This window comes from Maylandia zebra, linkage group LG23 (genome assembly GCF_041146795.1).
Source record: "Maylandia zebra isolate NMK-2024a linkage group LG23, Mzebra_GT3a, whole genome shotgun sequence".
Lineage (NCBI taxonomy): Eukaryota > Metazoa > Chordata > Actinopteri > Cichliformes > Cichlidae > Maylandia > Maylandia zebra.
In genome coordinates, this window is record NC_135188.1 from 33,402,610 (window position 1) to 33,424,483 (window position 21,874).

The 21,874-nt window shown below is 43.5% G+C and overlaps 1 protein-coding gene across 1 annotated transcript in view; it reads left to right on the forward strand.

Moving 5' to 3' along the window:
* Positions 1 to 21,874, forward strand: part of abcc4 (ATP binding cassette subfamily C member 4 (PEL blood group)) — a 66,828-nt gene that overhangs the window by 22,964 nt on the left and 21,990 nt on the right. The window contains exons 12-14 of the mRNA XM_076879988.1: positions 1,866 to 1,960; positions 2,386 to 2,472; positions 3,309 to 3,405. Of these exons, the coding sequence (XP_076736103.1) occupies positions 1,866 to 1,960; positions 2,386 to 2,472; positions 3,309 to 3,405 (279 nt within the window). The remainder of the gene's footprint in view (positions 1 to 1,865; positions 1,961 to 2,385; positions 2,473 to 3,308; positions 3,406 to 21,874) is intronic.

The following is a 21,874-nucleotide window of genomic DNA, read 5'->3' on the forward strand; positions in this document are numbered from 1 at the left end:
GATTTGTGTTTCAGGATTAGTGAAACTTCACCCAGTCTGTTGATCACGAAGGTCTCAATAAATGAGATGGGACCTGTGTTTGTTTGACTCTGTGATACTGCAGAATAATGAGACAGGAAAAGTTTTCTAAGCTTTATTAGACAGATGACTTCCTGTGTCAGCAGCAGCGTTTTTCTTAATGTTCCTTAAAAGAAACCAGCTGCTGTCACCTTTATGTGAGTCTTAACAGGCTGCTTTTGGCTGTATAACAATATGGTTTCAGGGTTTACTGGGGTTGAAAAGCAAGATTTAGCTGCAGGTTGATCACATAAATTCACTCGATCTGCTGTGTTATAACAACTTCCTTGGCAGAGGTAATATTTTTGGTAGTGTTTACGGACAGAGTGACGCACATGCTAACACATAGTTCAAAGTTTTGAGTGAATACTGAGTGGGGTCATCTTTTTCATGTGCAGGCTATATCCTCACAGTTAAACTGGGCTTGATTGGAGTCAGTTTGGCAATAGCACTCTGATGGCAGAATGTTGTCGTCTCTCTGCAGTCAGTCAGAAAATTTGCCTACTGTTAAGTGAGCTGGGACTTCTTGTTCCTAGTAATCCTAGAGTATTTTCCTTCCATCCAGGATCTTCTCATTATCCAGATAAAATATGGTGTCAGTGTATCACCAAACCCAAGGTCACCAATCTGCTGAGAAAGATGGCAACATAGATTTTTGGATGAGTGAGTGTGTAGACTGTAGACAGTCTAGAAACAAGCTGACTTGGTTCTGTTCATAAAGCTACTGAAAATAATGAGCCATAGATGGCAGCACTACTTTTTCTTACTATATGCTAATTGTAAGTGAATGGTACCGAGTGACTCGACTGCAGAGGTCTGAGTGCAGAGAGGATTGAGAGTCCAACTTTCGTCCTGTTGTATTCGTCTCAGCATTTCTCATCTTTGTTTTTATGATCACTTATTGCTTACTTTTATGTAGTTTTACAACAAGATTTGCATGTCTGCACTTTTGCAAATGACTGATATAACGGCTGCACTGCAGTGAGCCCTTGTTAATCTGCCTGCAGCAGAGGTTTCACATGCTGTGCTCAGTAGATGAGTTACTTGTGAGTCATGGTACTGTGCGCAATAAACAAAGTAAAACAAAAACAAATTCTGCTCTGACAAGAGCATCTTATCTAATCTGTGACTTGTAAAGGGCTAGAAATGATTTGATAGTCTCATGAATAGCTTTGTCATCAAGACGCTCAGTCACTCAATGTTCTGACTTAGTCATTGTGAAAGGTTAGGTATTTTACATTAGCGGGGTTACTGTTTGCTTTGTTTTCTTCTCATTTATACACACACTTGTACATTTGTATAAAACAAACGGGGCTAGTGTCGCTGTGTCATTCATCTTTGCACAAAGGTTGGGTGGCATTTTTATCATGGAGTCATCATATTATTGAATATCAAAAGGAATATTAATAATAATATTAAGGGTTTTTTTGTTTTTCAAATTGCAGTTGTGCCTTTGTGCTGGTAATTGTTGTACTCTGCAGCAACAACAAAGCCATAATAAGACAGGGCTGTCTTATTATGAAACTCCAGGCCTCAAGGGCCGGTGTCCTGCAGGTTTTAGATATCACCCTGGGTCTAAACACCTGAATCGAACAACTAGTTCATTACCAGGCCTCTGGATAACTTCAAGACATGTTGAGGAGGTAATTTAGTCATTGAAATTAGCTGTGTTGGATCAAGTAAACATCTAAAACCTGCAGGACACCGGCCCTCGAGGCCTGGAGTTGGACACCCCTGCAATAATACATGCTCTTCTTCCCATGGTACTGTATAGTGCAGTAATAAAACTCTGCTGCCCATACATCCAGGATCTGGAGCTACTCCCAGATGGAGACCAGACACTGATTGGGGACAGAGGAGCTACACTCAGCGGAGGACAGAAAGCGCGTGTCAACCTGGCCAGGTAGTTTGACAGAGAACCAGACTGCTTTATTGTGTTCACCCAGATATTCATGACTGCTGTTAGGTTGCACATTAGTTTTTGTTTTGCTAGTAGCAGTAAATGATACACATGAAATGTCAGCATAGATTTCCCTTTAGGCAGAAAAACTTTAAAGGAACAGGAATGGACAGGTTTTAAAGGAAGGTGCAGCAGACTGTTTCCTGGCAACACCTAAGATGGTATTGACACAGTAAATGCATGCACGAATGGATCGCGTTCTTTTAGTCGTCTTGAATTAAAGCACTCCGTGAGCCAAAAGTAATGATAATCAAAAAACAACAGAAGACCTTCTCACTTTTAGATGACGGTAAAAAGACATCTCATTGTTGCTATGAAGCCTGATGCTGCAGCTACTGTAAAAAAGGGATTCATGCTTTTGATTTCAGGGCTGTGTATCAGGATGCAGACATCTATATTCTGGATGACCCACTCAGTGCTGTGGATGCAGAGGTGGGGCGGCACCTCTTTGAACAGTGAGTGACTCAGTTAAAATCATTTCAGCATTTATGACTCAATCTGTCTGCAAAGAATGTGTGGTTGTTTTTGATGCACACATTTACAATAATGTGCAAAAGTCTTGCACAAGACTGGACAAGACTGGATATTTAGCTTCCATGGAGCCAGACTAAAGAGTAGTTCTGCAGGCTTTCTGGACGTTTTCTTTGAGTGTTCTTTTGTGTCTACACATGATTATTTGGCAAAGAACAAAAAAACTTCAGGCAACCCTTGCTTTAAGAAGTGGCTTGGAATGGCTATATTGTTTAATCAAAATTCTGCAAAACAGGTTTCTGTCCTTGCTATTCATCCTTCTGTTAGCAGTCACATCACAGGTCAGGGGTGGGGTTAAGCCCCTTACTGGAAGAATACATCAAAGCTGGAAATCGTTCAGTGTCTCCTCCCCAGCAGGAGAAAGTTTCTATTCTTGTGCATGATGTAACACATGCACTTGTGTTTTTGGCTTTTGGCAGAAGTTTTAACCTGAGCGATGGATGTTTAGCAGTGCACCATTGTTTAATGTTGTTTTTATAGCTTTAGCACTGGACACAGTGCTTTGAAACAAAAATACATCAGAAGTGAAAACTGACAAAAGCTTTGCATGTGTTGGGCTAAGCCAGCAAGGGGTGCGGGACTACCAGTGTCAGGCAGACAATTGAACTTGACCCCAAACTTCCTGTTACACTCTTCCTCTTAGATAACATACAAACTTTTTAACTGTACTAAGGAAGGAGAAAATCCTTTGACAGTGTTTGACGTTTTTATGTGAAACTGAAACAAACTGGAATGAGAGGAAATGTTTTTCTTGTATCAGATGCATCTGTGGCTTGCTGAAGAACAAGCTTCGCATCCTGGTCACCCATCAGCTTCAGTACCTGAAGGCAGCTAACCAGATTGTTGTCCTGAAAGAGGTTAGTGCAGATGAAATCATCCCTGTGTACCAAACTTGTATCTGAGCACTGTGTTTACCTTCAGCTATTACATTTCAGCGCAAAAGACATGCTGTGGAATAGAGCCAGAGATTAGTAACAAGTGTGATTCGGTGCAAAGAGGTCTATTAACACATAGTGAGTGAGAAAGGTGACTAAAGAGAAATACTTAATGCATCATGGGAATCCTTAAGCAACCTATGTCTATTGCAGCATAACTAAGGGAGGATTCAGGGTCACCTGGTCCAGCCCTAACTATATGCTTTAGCAAAAAGGAAAGTTTTAAGCCTAATCTTAAAAGTAGAGATAGTGTCTGTCTCCCGAATCCAAACTGGAAGCTGGTTCCACAGAAGAGGGGCCTGAAAACTGAAGGCTCTGCCTCCCATTCTACTTTTAAATACTCTAGGAACAACAAGTAGGCCTGCAGTGTGACAGTGAAGTGCTCTAATGGGGTGATACTACAAGGTCATTAAGATAAGATGGGGCCTTGTATGTGAGGAGCAGTATTTTGAATTCAATTCTGGATAAAAGATTATTTCAGATTAATAAAAGGATTCATCTGAAATAATCACTATACTGCAAACACTGTGGATCAGCCTTGAATAGTCTTATAGAAGATTGCTCTGAACTTTTGTTTCTGAGTGTTCTCTGGTACCACCTTCAGGTCAGTTATCAGCTTTGCACACAAGATATTAGATCAGGGGTGTCAAACTCATTTTAGTTCAGGGGCCACATGGAGAAAAGTCTATTCTCAAGTGGGCCGTACTGGTAAAATCATTGTGTGTATATATAACTTAAAAACAACAACTTCAGATTGTTTTCTTTGTTTTAATACGATCAACATAAAAATAAAGCTAGAGCCTGTGGACCGTATGTTCAAAATAGTACAGGCACAACATAGCTATTAATCATAAAACATCTCAAGTTATTTGAAAATTCTGAGGACAAAGAACACACAAACACACAGTGCCTCAGTGATTCACAGAACTGATTCACAGATCACAGAACTATATCAGGGTGTCACTTCGCAGGCAGCAACGTAGATAAAAATAATGAAATCCTGTTCCCCAAACAAGTACAAGAACCACAGAATAGGTTAAATATATAAATCAAATATAATCAATTAGAAACAGTCTCACATCAACATAAAAATATATAAACATAAAGCTGGAGCCTGAGGACAGTGTGTCCAAAAGCACAATATAGCTATTAATTACAAAACACCTCAAGTTATTTGAAAATTCTGAGGACAAAGAACACAGTGATTCACAGAAGTAAATCACAGATCACAGAAATACATCAGGGTGTCTCATGCAGCACTTTCAGTGGGGTTACATAGTTTATTTGACTTCTGATACCTGGCATCTTTTTGCTTTCACCAACTCATCAATATCAGGCTTCACATCCTGAGTGGCAGCTAACTTTAGGATATGATTCAAGTGCCTGTGCGTGAGCCTTGAGTGCAGTTTTGTTTTATTTACGCTCATTACAGAGAAAACTTGCTCACAAAGATACGTGGTTCCGAACATGCACAACAGTTTTGCAGCGAGGGCTGTCAAGTTGGGGTAACCTGGCAAGAGATTCTGATAGAATGTGTTCAAGCCAACTGCGGCAAATTTGCCCTTCAAATCAGAGTCACACTGCAAGTCTATTATTTCAAGTTGGATCCTGACGGGCAGATCAAAGGGATTCACGGTGAACGGCGAGCAAAAAACTTTGAAGTCGTTCTCCAGTTCACCAAAAATCTGAAATCGTTGCTCAAACTCTAGTAACAGTCCCGTTATTTTATCTTTAAACCGCTTCATATCTGCCACATCTGTTCCGTTATTTGAGGTTAAGGATGTTATTTGACTGGAGGCATAACTCACAGACACACGAGACGCGCCATTACTCCAATGAGTGTCCTTTATTATTTTTCATCCCCCCCCCCCACAACAACAACCCAGCAGAAACGTTCCTACCACTTAACATTTACCTGATACTACATCCCCCCCTACTAAATAGAATGTGATGCTGGAATATAACCAAGAAAACAGATTAGACCCGCACGCTTTAAAGTATACTATTACTTAGGGCTGAACGATTATGGAAAATAATCTAATTGCGATTTTTTGCCCCAATATTGCGATTGCGATGCGATATGCGATTATTTTTTAAGGTATTTGTCTTCTGTATTATTAAACAAAGACAAGCAATACATCATATAGTATGGCCAATACTATATTACATTAATTTTAAACTGTTCTTTCCTGGAAGACAGACCTCTGTTATGATGACATGAGGTGATGCATGAATTGATGACTGACATTTTTATTTAACTTCTTCAATCACAACAGTATATTTGAACATACACAATAGTTTATTTTTAGCTTACAAACATCTGAGCATAAAGTGCTGACAAGGAACCCTGGTGTAAACATTAAAATGAAAGTCAGTACAATGTGCAGATTGCAGAAATATACATAAAAAAAATCAGTGGCTTTACCACACTCAGTTTTTCGACATCTGTGAACTACTAGACAGTCATTCAATTAAAAAATAATATTAAATAAATAAAACTAATAAATAAAAAATACACACATCTTACTGATCTCTGCAGTCAGTAACATTACACATAAAGTGCAAACATAATAGCAATTGTATAAACACACACACAAACACGCCTTTAAAGTTTAAAGGCGTGAAATTGGACGGTCTAGCCTTCTGAATCAGAAGGCTAGTTCTGATTAGCGTCACCGCTGTCTCGGTGGAGTTTAATAAACTCGGCCGTCTGCTTCTTGCTATCTAAAATATAACCAGACACTGGTGTAAATTCTCGACTGTCTCATACTTCTGTTTAATAAGTTTTCTGTTTGACGTTTAGTCAGCTGTGTGAAAACCAAGGAGGAACCCACCCGGGGGATTAATAAAGTTTTATTTTATCTAATCTAATAACTTTAATCTCAGCCAAACCGATTTACTCACGAACAAACAAAACACTGAAAAAAGCCCAACAATAACATTTTTAGGTTGTCTAAGTGACTTATATATTACGTTTAACCCGAGCAGCGAAACTCCGCGGTGATCTGAAAATGATGTGCCGGGAGTTGTGCCGTTCTCGGCCGCATCAGTAACCCTCGAGCTCCCGGCTAGCTGTCGAGCTGGTGGGTAGCAGACGCCTCTGAAAACGTCGAAGCACTTTTGCAAATTATGGGATATCTTGATAAACCGAGCAGATATTTGATGTTTACACAACTACTTTCTCGCCTGAAAATATGTTAAAAGTTTATTTTGTGACCCAGAAAGATTAGTATGAGTAATTTTAAAACTTAGTAGCGGCCGCCATTGCTGGAAACTGGAGTTTGGCTGGCTATGAATTCTGGGATATGGTAGTAATTTGGACAGCCTTCGGCGCGTCGCTGTGACGTAATCGGTCTACAAATGCGGCCTCAGGAGGATGCAGCCCATGAATTGTATAATATAATCGCAGTATAATCACAGCCTTTGCGGTTAGAAAATTGCACTTGATCATGTCGCGATATTATCGCAAATGCGATATATCGTTCAGCCCTACTATTACTATGTCCTTGTGCTTTATCTGGTAACAGCTTGTTTACTGAACTCGCTTGGTTTCAAACCAGACTACTCAGAATGTCCAAAAATAAACTCTCAAAGTATACAACTCTGAACACTAAGCATAAGTGCACATTTCTGAACTATTCGGTGCAGCTACAAACAACATGTTTAAACAGTGCAACCATTTGCTTTATTTCTCATTGTCTCTATGAGGGATGGGGTAGACTACCCAGCCCTCAGCCTGAGTGTGGGGATTATTCTGCCCCATTGCTCACTCAGTTCCAAGCCCTATGAGCAAACATAGTCTTTTAGGTATGCTGGAGGCCTCCTAGACCTGGGTTGGATTTGGCTCCCAGCTTCAGGAGTCTGCTGGCTGGCCTCCTGTGAGATAGTGTCTGGAACCGACACAATCTGTGCAGCTGGAACAGAGTTCTCAGGTGAAGCCTCTGGTGGATCGCCAGAAATCTCCGGTGCCCCAGGTGTCCATGTAAGATGATAACGGTTTCTTCTCAGCGTGCCCTTTGCTGTCTCAATGATGTAGGACCTCGGTGAGCCTGCCATGGACACGACTGTCCCTCTAGTATCCATGTCTGAGAACCACACTTTGTCTCCAGGATTGAGCTGTAGCATATCATGTGCTCTGTGTCTGCGGTTGTAGTTTTGTCTTTGTTTTTGTCTGTACGATTGTTCTATAGCTTTGAGCTTGTCTGTGTCCGTACCTCTTGGATTTAGCTGTGATGGGATGACAGGAATAGTTGTCCTTATCCTTCTACCCATGAGAAGCTTCGTTGGGCTGTAGCCATTTGCCAATGGAGTGGCCCGGTATGCCATAAGGGCGAGATAGGGATCGCCAGACTTTTTAAGAAGACTTTTGATGGTCCTGACTGCCCTCTCGGCCTCCCCATTGCTCTGAGGGAAGTGGGGACTGGATGTCTCATGGCTAAAACCCCATTCTTGTGCAAATCTTTTGAAGGAATCAGGCGAAAACTGAGGTCCATTATCAGAGCGAACCCGCTCTGGTATGCCATGACGTGCAAAGATTGATTTACAGTGCTCGATCACTGCCTCTGATGTTGTAGATGTCAGTTTGGCAACTTCGAAGAATCTGGAAAAGTAATCCACAATGACCAGGTACTGTTTATTCTCAATCTGGAACGGATCAGTTCCCACCATGGCCCACGGTCTTTGTGGGAACTCGGTAGGTAGCATGGTTTCTTTGTGGTTAGTCCGCTCACGGCAGCAAGTGTCACAGGTCCCAATCACTTTTATCAGCTCACTGCTCAGGCCTGGCCACCAAACAGATTGTTTAGCTCTCTCTCTGCATTTCGTTATTCCTAGGTGTCCCTCATGTAGTTTAGACAGAATGTCTGCTCTGAGTGATGTGGGAATCACTATTCTGCTCTGATAAAGAAGCAAACCATTGTGGACTGTGAGGTCACCTGAAAACGGCAGATAAGGCTGGAAAACCCTTTCAATGGAGTACTTATCTGGCCATCCTTCCACACAGAACTTCTTCAGCTGGCTTAGAATGCTGTCCTGATGTGTCTGGATTTCTCTGAGTCGTGGCTCTGTGGCTGGCAGGCTTGCTATGACGGACTCCACATACAAGTTGATTTCTTCCTCCGGCAAACCCTCAGTTGTGTCACATACAGGAGCTTTGGACAGTACATCTGCTGTTGCAATGTCTCTACCAGGAACATGAGATATGGTATAAGAGAACCTCATCAATCGCATGCGTAGACGTTGTATACGAGGTGGAAGCTCGTCCAGGCCCTTGGAGCCAAGCAACGAGACCAGAGGTTTGTGGCATGTAAGACTGCTTTCTTCCATTTGCGCAACATCTCTAAAATTAGAAATATCCTGTCTCAGAGTGACGCTGAAAAACTAGTTCATGCATTTATTACTTCCAGGCTGGACTACTGTAATTCATTATTATCAGGATGTCCAAAAAACTCGCTGAAAAGCCTTCAACTAATCCAAAATGCTGCAGCAAGAGTCCTGACAGGGACTAGAAAGAGAGAGCATATTTCTCCTGTTTTGGCTTCCCTTCATTGGCTTCCTGTTAAATCCAGAATTGAATTCAAAATCCTGCTCCTCACATACAAGGTCTTAAATAATCAGGCCCCATCTTATCTTAATGACCTTGTAGTACCATATCACCCTATTAGAGCACTTCGCTCTCGCTCTGCAGGCCTACTTGTTGTTCCTAGAGTATTTAAAAGTAGAATGGGAGGCAGAGCCTTCAGTTTTCAGGCCCCTCTTCTGTGGAACCAGCTTCCAGTTTGGATTCAGGAGACAGACACTATCTCTACTTTTAAGATTAGGCTTAAAACTTTCCTTTTTGCTAAAGCATATAGTTAGGGCTGGACCAGGTGACCCTGAATCCTCCCTTAGTTATGCTGCAATAGATGTAGGCTGCCGGGGGATTCCCATGATGCATTGAGTTTTTCCTTTCCAGTCACCTTTCTCACTCACTATGTATTAATAGACCTCTCTGCATTGAATCATATCTGTTATTAACCTCTGTCTCTCTTCCACAGCATGTCTTTATCCTGTCTTCCTTCTCTCACCCCAACCGGTCGCAGCAGATGGCCGCCCCTCCCTGAGCCTGGTTCTGCCGGAGGTTTCTTCCTGTTAAAAGGGAGTTTTTCCTTCCCACTGTCGCCAAAGTGCTTGCTCATAGGGGGTCATATGATTGTTGGGTTTTTCTCTGTATCTATGAAGCGCCTTGAGGCAACTTTTGTTGTGATTTGGCGCTATATAAATAAAATTGAATTGAAAATTGAATTGAATTGGTCTGTTTCAATGTGGAATGTCTTCCCAATTAGGAACTCTGCAAACCTCTCACAGGCCCATGTTGAAGCGAGGGCCTCCTTCTCAATTTGAGCATATCGCTGCTCAGTCGCGCTGAGAGCTTTTGAAGCGTATGCTACTGGTTTCCACCCTAGATCGGCGTGCCGCTGGAGAAGCACTGCTCCCAAGCCATACGAAGATGAATCAGCTGATACGCACGTTTCAGCATTTGGATCATACAGAGCAAACCCTGGGGGTGTTGTCAGTTCTTTTTTGATGCCGTCGAAAGCCTGCTGCTGCTGTGGCCCCCATGACCACAGGTTGGACTTCTTCAGCAGATCTCTTAGGGGGCACGTTTTTTCTGCCAGGTGAGGAAGAAACTTTCCTAGGTGATTCACCATGCCCAGGAAGCGTCTCACCTCACTTATGTTGCTGGGCTCATCCATGGAACTCACGGCATGCACCTTGTCAGGATCTGCGCTAACCCCCGATCCCTCAATGACCTGCCCCAGGAACTTTATCCTGTTCTTGTAGAACTCACACTTGTCGTTCAATGTTACTCCAGCCTCCTGCAGTCGAACCAGTGCTTTTCGAAGTCTCTCATCATGCTCTCCTTGTGACGTCCCCCAGATGAGCACATCATCCATCTGGCAGAGGACTCCTTCTAAGCCCTCAAGAATGCGTGCCATCCGTTTCTGGAAGTGTTCTGGGGCTGATGAGATTCCAAAGCACAGACGAATGTAACAATACCGACCAAAAGGTGTAATAAAGGTCGTGAGCAAAGAAGAGTCCCTGGATAAGGGAATCTGCCAAAATCATGCATTGGCATCCAGCTTTGAAAACACTTTTGCTCCTGCAAGCTGTCCTAGTGTGTGTTCTACTGAAGGGAGTGGATGCTTCTCTCTCATGACATATTTGTTTAGTTCAGTGAGATCGCTGCATATTCTCACTTTGCCTGTGCGCTTAGGAACCACCACCACAGGCGCGCACCAATCAGTGGGCTCCTCCACCTTGGAAATGACACCCTGCTGCTCCATCCTGTTCAGCTCTTCTTTAACCTTTGGTAAGAGTGGAAGGGAGATTCGCCTAGGGGTCGAGAGGGAAAACGGCTGTGCCTCTGGTTTCAGAGCAATATTGTACTCCCCCTCCATTTTGCCTAAGCCGCTGAAAAGCTTGGGGAATTCTTCTTTGACAGCGTCAATAGAGTCTAAGCTAATATGATTCACTCTAGCAACCAGCTGTAGTGCCACTGCAGCATGCCCGCTCAGCAGCGGTGTGCATAAACCCTGTACGACATAAATGTCTTCTTTGGTTTTGTGGTTGTTCTTGCTGAGAGTGGCTGTGAACATGCCTTTTACCTTCAGACGTGTTCCTCCTGGGCCCTGCAGAACCCTTTTGGGCTTATCCAATCTCCCCAACTGATGCTGTGTGTAGAAAGTCTCTGGGACTGCTGTGACATCCGCTCTGGTGTCGATTTTAAAGAGTGTGTTGTATTTGTCCACATGTATCTCTGTTACCCATGGACTCTCTTTGGTGTCCGCAGAGAGGGAACCCAAGAAAGCGACCTCATCATCTGTATCGCTGTTCTCTGAAACTGTTGCAGCATTGACTTCACACAGTTTTTTGTTTCTGCACATCCAGGCAAAATGTCCTTTTTTTCTTACAGTAATTACATGCGGCTTCCATCGCAGGGCATTGTTGAAGATTGTGACCTTTTATGTCTCCACATCTTCTGCATTGTGTCTTTTTTTCTTTCTGTGTTTTGGCGGTTTGTTTATGTAGCGGTGTCAGCTGCTTGGGACGTGCCCCTTCTTGCCGTTTAGCATGGACGCGGTTCAGTTGTGAGTTGGTAATATCCATTTTAAAGTTAGTGCTTAGCATCTCTTGTTGCTTCTTTACAAGCTCACTTTGTCGGGCTCTGTTAAGCGCTTTCTCTAGCGTTAGTTCTGGATCCATTTGTAGCTGTTCTGACAATCGTTTGTCTTTCAGACCCACGACAAATCTGTCTCGCACCATTTTGTCATGCAAAGTCCCGTATCCACAATTAGGGCTGCTCGATTATGGCAAAAATGATAATCAGTCACCTGAGAGCCAACAGAGCCCCCAACCGGACGTGACCGCTACCCCGGGTTGAGCCCCCCAAGGAAGATGCCTCCGGGGAACCCCCCGACGCCCTAAGCCTGTCCCTACCCCCTCACCAATCACAACAGTGAAGGCGGGACCAAACTATGACCCCCCACCCCCACTAGGTGATGGAGCTGATAAAAGGGGCCCAGAGCAATTGATCTAATGTGGTGGCAGAGGCTGTGTCAAGACTAATGTAATCTAATAGATAATTTCTATATTGGTTAGAATTAAGATTATTTTTATTTTTCCAGTTCATGAGGACTGTTTTCTTGGCTATGCATAGGGCAGTGAAGATCATATGGGCTATATTCTTTTCTGAAGTGACATTATCTAAGCTGCCCAGTAAACACACTAAGGGGAGGTTGGAATGTTACATTTCAGACACTTCGATAAGTCTTCACATATCTCGCGCCAAAACTTTTGCACTGGTGGACAGAACCAAAGAGCGTGGATGTAATTGTCTGGTGTATTGCCTTGACAGTGTGAGCAGTTGTTGGAAGATGTAAAGCCCATCTTGAACATCCGATGACCTGTATAGTGCACTCTATGAAGTATTTTGTATTGTATTAATTGCAGACTGGGATTTTTAATTAATTTAAAAGTTTTTAAGCAAATCTGAGACCAGAAGTTTTGGTCTACGTTGACTGATAAATCTGCTTCCCACTTTGCAGTAGGAAGGGATATTGATTCATCTAATTTAGAAAGTGTTCTGTATATTTTAGATAATAATTTGGGGGATTTAAGAGTAAGAAAATGTGCCGCACTTAGTGGTGTTTGTAATTCAACTTGACTGAGGTTAAATTTCTTTTTTACTATGGATTTAATTTGTTGATATTCTAAAAACCTTGTCTTGTTGATCCCATATTGTTCAACTAGTCTGTCAAATGGAATAAATTCTGTTCCCTCTAATATATGTTCTAAGTATTTAATTCCTTTACAACTCCATTCTGGGAAATTAATCATATTATTGTTTTGTAATATGTCAGGGTTATTCCAGATAGGTGTACGTTTGCATGGGATTAATGAAGACTCCGTTATTTTTAGAAACTCCCACCATGCTGTTAGAGAAAAGCTGATGTTGATACTTTTAAAGCATTCATGTCTTTTGATGTTTGAGCTAATAAATGGTAGGTCTGAAATCTCTAGATCCTTGCATAGTGCCTGTTCAACATCTAGCCAGGGCTCAACTAAGAAGGTATGTTTTAACCATTCTGAGATGAACTGAAGCCTGTTGGCTAAGAAGTATTGGTGAAAATTAGGCAGATCTAATCCTCCTCTATCCTTGGTTCTTTGTAGCGTTTTTAAGCTAATACGCGGGGGTTTATCTTTCCAAAGGAATTTGGAAATATATGAATCCAGAGATCTGAACCAATCTTGTGATGGTTTGTTAGGGATCATCAAAAATAAGTAATTTATTTTTGGCAAGATCATCATTTTTATAGTGGCGACCCTTCCCATGAGTGATATGGGTAAAGATTTCCATCTAGTCAGATCGCCTTCTACTTTCTTTAGAAGTGGGATGTGGTTTAGTTTAGTTAAGTCTGAAAGCTTAGGAGAGACATTAATACCTAAATATTTAATATTTCCGGATTGCAGTGGGGCAGAGGAAGAATTATGGAAGGAGCAGTTAATGGGGAGAACTGTAGATTTTGGCCAGTTAATTGAATAATCTGAAACTCTTGAAAACCAGTTTATTAAAGTAATTACCTCAGAGAGGTTGGTTTGTGTGTTTTGCAGAAAAAGCAACACATCATCCGCATAGAGACTGATTTTATGTTCTATGTTCTTACATTTTATGCCCTTAATTGTTGTAGCCTGTCTAAATGCTGCTGCTAGAGGTTCGATAAAAATTGCAAAAAGTGAAGGGGAGAGTGGGCATCCCTGTCTGGTGCCCCTCAGGAGACAGAAGCTGGAGGATGTCTGGTCATTTGTTCTGATACGAGCCGTTGGGGAATTGTATAATATTCTTATCCAGTTTATGAAAGAGTTTCCAAAACCAAATTTGTGTAAAGTTGCGAATAAAAATTTCCAATTAACTCTGTCAAATGCTTTTTCTGCATCTAGAGATAATATTATGGTTTCGATGTTTTTATCGTATGAGTAGTCTATTAAATTAAGTAATCTACGAGTGTTTGTTGATGAGTGCCGACCTTTTATGAAACCAGTTTGGTCAGGATGAATTAAGAGGGGGGTCATTTTCTCTAATCTCTTTGAGAGAGCTTTGCAGATTATTTTAAGGTCTACATTTAAAAGAGAAATTGGACGATAGCTTGAGGGAAATAAAGGGTCTTTGCCTGGTTTTAGCAGGAGACTAATGTTGGCAGAATTCATATTTGGTGGTAGTCTGCCCTTTTCCTCGATTTCCTGCAACATGCTGTGGAATACTGGTGCCAAAATTGTCCAGAATTCTTTGTAGAATTCTGCAGGGAAGCCGTCTGGACCTGGAGCCTTATTATTGGGCATACTTATCAGGGCTTCCTGGAGTTCACTTGGCGTCAGTGGCGAATCCAGTTCCATTGCTTGACTGTCTAGTAATTTTGGAAGAGTTACGTTGTCAAGAAACAGATCAATTTCATTTTTAGATGGGTTTATTTGTGGTGAGTATAAAGTTTCATAGAAGTCCCTAAAAATGTTGTTTATTCTTCCAGGATCATATATTGTGTTCCCCGATAAATCTTTAGCAGCACATATAGTTATTTTTTCTTTATTTATTTTTAGCTGGTTAGCTAGAAATCAACCTGATTTGTTACTGTGTTCAAAATTCTGCAAGCGAAGTCTTTGTATAAGGAATTGTGTTTTTTTATTAATAGTTTCATTTAATTCTAGTTTTGTTTTGCATATTTTGTTCAATGTTTCCTGATCTTGGTGGGACGCGTAGGCTTCTTCTAGTGATTTGATGTTTTTTTCTAATTCCTGAATATTTTTGTTTTCTTCTTTCTTTTTGTGTGATGAGAAAGAAATTATTTTACCTCTCATCACAGCTTTCCCTGCTTCCCATAGAACAGAAGCAGATATTCCGGGAGTGTCATTAAAGTCTAAATATGAAGTCCATTCCTTTTTAAAGTATATAAAAAAGTCTTCATCTTTAAGTAGTGATATATTAAATCTCCAGTTTTTACTTGGCGTAGTATTATTCTTGTGCATTAGTGTTAAAGATACAGGAGCATGATCGCTGACAGCTATAGGATGAATCTCAGTGTCTGAAATGTCACACAGCAGTGAGCTGCTGACCAAAAAATAATCCAGACGAGAGTAAGAGTGATGAACATGCGAGAAAAAAGTATATTCCTTACTGGTGGGGTGAAGAGAGCGCCATGCATCGCAAAGACCAAAGTCGTTCATATACTGTTTGATTATATTTGTGGACTGCCAATTACGCTGAGTTCCTGTTGTGTTGAGCCTATCCATTTCTTCATTTAGTCCAAGGTTGAGGTCACCGCCAAGAATGAGTGTGCAATCAAGGTGTTCAGAGAGTGCACTAAAAAAAACCGTGGAAGAATGAGGGTTCATCAACATTTGGACCATATATACTAACAATACATAGTTTTTTGTTCAATATTGATAGTTTAATAATTAGAAATCTACCCTCTGGATCTATAACTGTATCGAGTACTGTAAAATTAACATTTTTATGTATTAAAATTGCTACTCCCCGTTGTCTAGAATTATAACCGGCTGCAAACACGTTAGGAAACTCAGGTGTTTTAAGTTCATTTAAACCTGTGACAGGTTTGTGAGTTTCTTGTAATAAAACAACATCTGCCTGTAGTTTTTTAAGCTGGTTAAATATTTTTAACCTCTTTCCTCTGGTGCCAGCTCCATTTACATTCCATGTGACAAACCTCAGCATGCCCTTAATTGTACGTGTATGTCTAATGATGTATGCTGGGTGTTTCGTTTAGACAGGTGGAGAGAATATGGAAACATCCCTTGTTTGTAAATAGAAAGAGAAAAAGAAGTGTGGTGAGAGATTCCATAAGTCTGACTATGTGTGTGAATATTCACTAATATGAACAAGCGTGGCTTGCTTATGTGTCCTGCAAGTCTGTGCGTGCTGTGAGGTTGTTGTGAATGTGCTGCCGTTGAGCTGATGTGTTTGCGTGATCGTGTTGTGAAAATATGGAGAAATAGAGGTTGTTGTTTGTAGGTGAGTGGGGAAGTAGGTGACCACAGCAGTGAAAGACAAGAGAAAGAAAGAAACCACATGAACTGTGAGCGACAACAAAAAAAAAAGAAACGAGACGGAAACATTCCAATTAAAGCAATGACGGAGGGTGACGGTGTTATATCTGCTATGACATCATATTGATATTACTAGCTTAAACTCATGTTAAAGGAGAGAGTGTGAATGAATAAGAAAAGAGTGTAGCGGGTTCTTATCTGGAGTGCAGTCAGTATAACCACGGTGTGGTGCCGAGGTCGCGGTAAAGCTGTCCGTCCACGTAGAGCCGGTCCACGGCGATGACAGCACGGGAGCCTTTCTGGATGAAGCTACGTCGAACTGGGAACAGGACCTTGCGTCGTTCCAGAATCTCTTTGGGGAACTGGTCGTTCACGCTGAAGTCCGTTCCTTTCAGCTCTCTGCCGCGACTCTTCACCTGTTCCTTCTGTTTGAATTGACCGAATTTGGCCACAATAGGCCGTGGTCTCCCGGTCCGCGACCGCACGCCCCCCAAGCGATGTACTCTATCGAAGTCGATGTTCTTTACGGTGTCCTCCGGCAGCTTCAGGTGGGTTTTAATTAAGTTTTTCACCGTTGCCTCTGCGTCCTCTCCGGCAGTTTCTGGAATACCAGAAAACACAAGATTATCTCTCATGCTACGGGCTTGTAGATCGATAACGGACTCTTTTATTTTTTTATTTTCAATATTTAGCTGGGTCACGTTATCGGTGAGCGATTTAACCGACTCCCGTAGCGTGGCATTTTCAGCGGCAAGCGTTTCCACCTGCCGCTGGCTGAATTCCAGGGATTCTCTCAGAGATTTAAATTCCCGGTGTAAAATCTCCACCAGGGACAGCCTCGCATCGAAACTGGACAATCAATCGCTTGTCGATTGACTCCAGGATTTCTGCGATGTCTTTGCCGGCAGGCGATGTTGTACCGGGGGAGTCTGCCTGGCGACTTCTCTTCGATGACGGCGTCTCGATTTTGGCCGGGGAAGATGCACTCTGGGCCTTATGCATTACTAAATCTTGAAAACAGCGGTCGATGTAATCTTGGAGAGCGTCTAAACTCTCCCCGTTGTCCTCCAGGGTGTTAGAGATGATAAAACAGATGTTGTTAGTTATATGACAATTGATTAGTATATTTGGTAATACTGAAGCTTGGAAAACCTTTGTTAAACTCTATGCTACCATTTGCTTTTTCTCCGCCAAAATCTCCGGCGTCTGACGTCACCTACAACATCACTTCCGTCACTTACCGTTCCCCTCTGTGTTTGTCGGCTGTCAACTGTTTCCTCGCGGCTGCGTGCAGCGGGGCTAGGGGAGGGTCTGTGCTGACGGACGTGGGTTACTGACCTGGCAACCTGGCTGCCCCTGGGTGGGTCCGGGATGGGCGTGAGGTTCTGGGGGCGCTCCATCTCTGGGCTGGGGCCCGGGCCGGGCCTCGGGGGCTTGGGTCCTGGTTGGTGTGTTGCCGGGGTTGTGGGCGGGTGGGTGCATGGGGGCCCGGCCCTGGAGCAGGGTGCCGCCGGTACGTCGAGCCGCCTGGGGGGCTCTTCAACTGGTGGGGGGGATGGTCACATCTTGCAGGAGCTTTCTTCTCTTCAGGAACTCTCTGCAGGAGGGGGAGATACAGGAGAGGTGGAGGAAGATCTCAGCCCGGGCGTTTACCGTCTTATGTAGTCTGGAAGATGTGTGGATGGTGGGGTGGGTGCAGTTTTCTCTGTGGTGGGGTTGGGTGGACTGTCCAGGGCTCTGTGGAGCCGGAGGGCGCTACTGCACTGGGCCCCGGTCTGATGGGCCTGGGCCCCCCTTCCCTGGCGGGTCGCGAAGGGTGGGAGTGCCTACTGGGGTCAGCGGGGGAGCTGGCCCCAGGGAGGGGTTACCTGCCCCTCCCTTCCTTCCCTCCCCATCTCCAGCTGCCTCCCTCTTCCCGCTCCTCCACAACCACTCACACATGCAGGGCCTTGGAGTGGGGGTATGTCACCAGGGTGCAGAGGAGGCTACCCCCCCCCCCCCCCCCTGTCCCCTTCTGGCTGCCTCTGCCTCAATTTTATCCCACAACTTAGACATTCACATTATTCACACTCTCATTACACATACATATAGGATCTTGGGGGTGGGCACAATCACGGAGTCCAAATTACCATCAGGGTGTATACCTCACCCCTGACGTCGTTGCCCACCTCTCAATTTTAAATACACTTAGTCATTGAGGGCTAGCAGGAGGGACTATGCGCTTACCTGCTGCTCCTTGGCAGGTAGCTCCATGCCCTCCTGGGTTTTAATTGCACCTTAGAACACATATGCATCAACACTACAATGAGCGGGTGGAGGGAGGTTTGGAGTCTTCTCCCACCCCCATTCTCTGCGGCCTGCTGGAGCGGGAGGGCTAGTAGGAGGAGTTGGCCGTCCGACTGCGGTCTGGGGTGTGGGGCCTCCCTGCTGCTGCGGAGTCGGGGTGGTCTGCCTCTCCCCACCGCAGGGAAAAGGGTAACACCACCTGGGTCTGGGTGCAATTCCCCCCTCCAGGGGCAAGGGTACCTAGACCCGGTTTGTAGAGTACGCTTGGGGAGTGTGATTGTGTGTACAGCGTCTCTTTATGTCTGTCTCCACGTTGGTTGAGTGTGGAGTGAGTGCATATGAGAGCATGAGGGTGGGAATGGATGTTTGTGTCTGTGTGTGCCTGTATGTCTGTGTCTATATGTCAGGTTGGGTATCAGACGCCACCTCTCTGGGGACACCTCAGGCCCTCCAAGGTTTGGAGGCCTATCTCCACCTACCACCACTTCCCCTGCCGGTGGCGGACTCCCTCAGGTGTCGGTGTGTTGGTGGTTCTTTGTATCTGGGGGTGGGCGTCCGGGTACACACCGGCTCACTCCTTGGCGGCCGCTTGTCGGGGCCTGGGGCTCGCTCGGGCCCCTTTGGAGGTGGGGTGCCCCCGGCCTCTCGGCCTGGGGCTCGGTCACTCAGGCACAGCTGGGGGCCGGCGGAGCTCACGGGCGCGTCACTGCAACTCCCCCTGACTTCTGCTCCGCGGCTGCTGGGCGAGCCCTCATCTGGGACTCTCCTCAGCTCTTACTGGAACAGTGGCGCGGCTGCCCCTCTGTTGGTCTTCCATGGTCTCTTGTATTCTGGGGGCCTCTGGATGTCTGGAGTTTTGATCTCCTCCATACCCACTTCACACCCTGGAGGACGGGGCTGTGGCCCCCCCACACTCCCTAGCAGATCATTACATGGAGAAACCTTTGGAATGCAAGCATGCTGATCCACACAGGTATGCACACATGGGTATTCACAGACGCGGACTAAAGCTTTCTTGGCTGCTGCCTCAAAGCACACTGTGCGCTGTCTATCTTGCGTGCTGCACAATATCGTTTATTATTTAGTAAATATTGATATCTATGACTAGCTAGTTTATTGTGATGGTGCTTTGTTTTCTCTATTATTATGTTGCTCTTTGTTGTTTGCTGTCTCCTCTGTTTGTTTTTTTTGTTTGTTTCTTTTTTTCTCCATACAGGTGACCCAGGAGTTCTTTTTTTTTTTTTCCTCTCTCTTCCCCCCCCTTCTCACCGTCTCTTCTCCCCTTTGGTTTTCTTTCTTTCTCTCCCCCTCTTTCTCTCATTCATTCCCCCTGTCCTATTTATTAAAAAAAAAAAAAAAATGACAAAGGATGAACTGAAGCTCTGCCATCACGTAATGTCGCATACTGCTGTTTCTGATGTCATTTAAAAAAAAAAAAAAAAAAAAAAAATGATAATCACGATTATTTTCACTGAAATTGAGATCACGATTATTTGACGATATTTATTTAACCCTTTAAGACCTACTATAGAACCAAGTCCACCAGAGCTTATATTATGTTTTTACATGTTGTAGTGCCATTTGTGGGAGCATTTCAAGTTGCTATACATCAATACAACTGTTATAGCCCATATTTTAATAATATGTATGCATTAAGTCCATAGTAATTACATAAATTGCAAAAAAGTACAATAAACTACAAAAAAAATTGAAAATCGCTTTTGTTTTGTTTACATATATTTCTACTTGGAGAAATTTAAGAGGTTTATCCCTCAAAACTTTAAATACAATAAAGTTCCAAAAAATAGTTTACAACAACAGGAAATTTATTTTGAGTGTCTTCATAGTTTTATTTTGGAGATACAGCAATTTTTATATACTGCAGGAAAAACAAAAAACAATCCTATGATGCAAATTTGCAAAGAAAACAGCATGTGCATCATTTCACTGTGGGAAGTATTACGAACAGCTGATGGATCGGCAAAACGTGTTTCTGGAATATTATGTTTTTGTTCCTGCAAGCGCTTTTTATGCAATTTTTGCAAAGCTATATGTGGAAGGAAACCGTGACCGAGGACAAGCTGATGGCATCAGATGTAAGTACAACTCCTCCGGTTTCATATGCAAAACAAATTATTGCGCTAGCTTACGTGGTTCAGGTTCTACAGGGATTTAACAATAGTTACGCAAAACGGAGCGTGCTGCTCTGACCGGCTTTAAAGGGTTAACAATGACTTTAAAAAAATAATATAAAATAGTGTGCAACACCACTGAAGTTTTTTTTTAAACTCTCTTTTCAACCAACGGCAGTCACTCTCCAAATAACTTCTGCTTAGCTTTCCGAGCTTCCCTCGGGTCCTCTTAATCAGCGGTCTCCAACCTTTTTTGCGCCACGGACCGGTTTATGCCCGACAATATTTTCACGGACCGGCCTTTAAGGTGTCGCGGATAAATGAGGGAGGGGCTAATAATCGGCTCAGTCATTTTTAATGATTGTTGAAAGCCCAGATCGTAATCGTGATTAAAATTCGATTAATTGAGCAGCCCTATCCACAATGTTCTGCCAGACAATGCAGTGCAGTATGGAAGTTGTCAACTGACTCACCCGTCTCTTGTTGGCGCTGGTTAAACTTCGCTCGCTCAAATATGATGTTTCTTCAGGCTACGAATCGCTCGCCTCTTCGGGAGTCAGGTGCAGGGATACCAATATGTCCTCCGCCTCCTCGCCCATAGTGTAGATAAGGGCGTTCACTTGATTTTCGTCCGCTTGCGTCTCCAATCCAGACGCGATGCAAAAAAAAAAAAAACTTTATCCATTTGGTCCAGTCGTCGGACCTAAAAGTGAACTTCTCCGGCGGGGTGACTTGAAACTGACTCATGACGCCACGTCTCTTTTCGCGCAGCTCCTCTATGGCCGACCTTTAACCTGGCACCGACGCCGAAACCTTTCACTTATGCCCAACTAACGTTTCCAGTTGTCTTCTGACACCATGTTCCGTTATTTGAGGTTATGGATGTTATTTGACTGGAGGCATAACTCACAGACACACGAGACGCGCCATTACTCCAATGAGTGTCCTTTATTATTTTTCATCCCCCCCCACAACAACAACCCAGCAGAAACGTTCCTACCACTTAACATTTACCTGATACTACAACATCGTGCACACATTTTTCAGACAGGGGAAGTGAGCTGCATCACCACCAGCGAGCTGCGTCTCCCACAATAACAGCTTCAACTTGAAAGAACGTATGCTGTCATAATACTGTGTGACAACTTTGTTGCGTCCTTGCAGCTGTTTGTTCAAGTTATTCAGGTGCTCTGTAACATCCACCATAAATGCAAGGTCCTGCATCCATTCTGCGGAATGAAATTCTAACACTGGTTTGCCCTTTTCTTCCATAAACTGTTCAATTTCTTCTCGTAAATCAAAGAAACGCCTCAGCACAGCACCTCGGCTCAACCATCTTACCTCAGTGTGGTATGGCAGGCCATAGATGTGGTCTT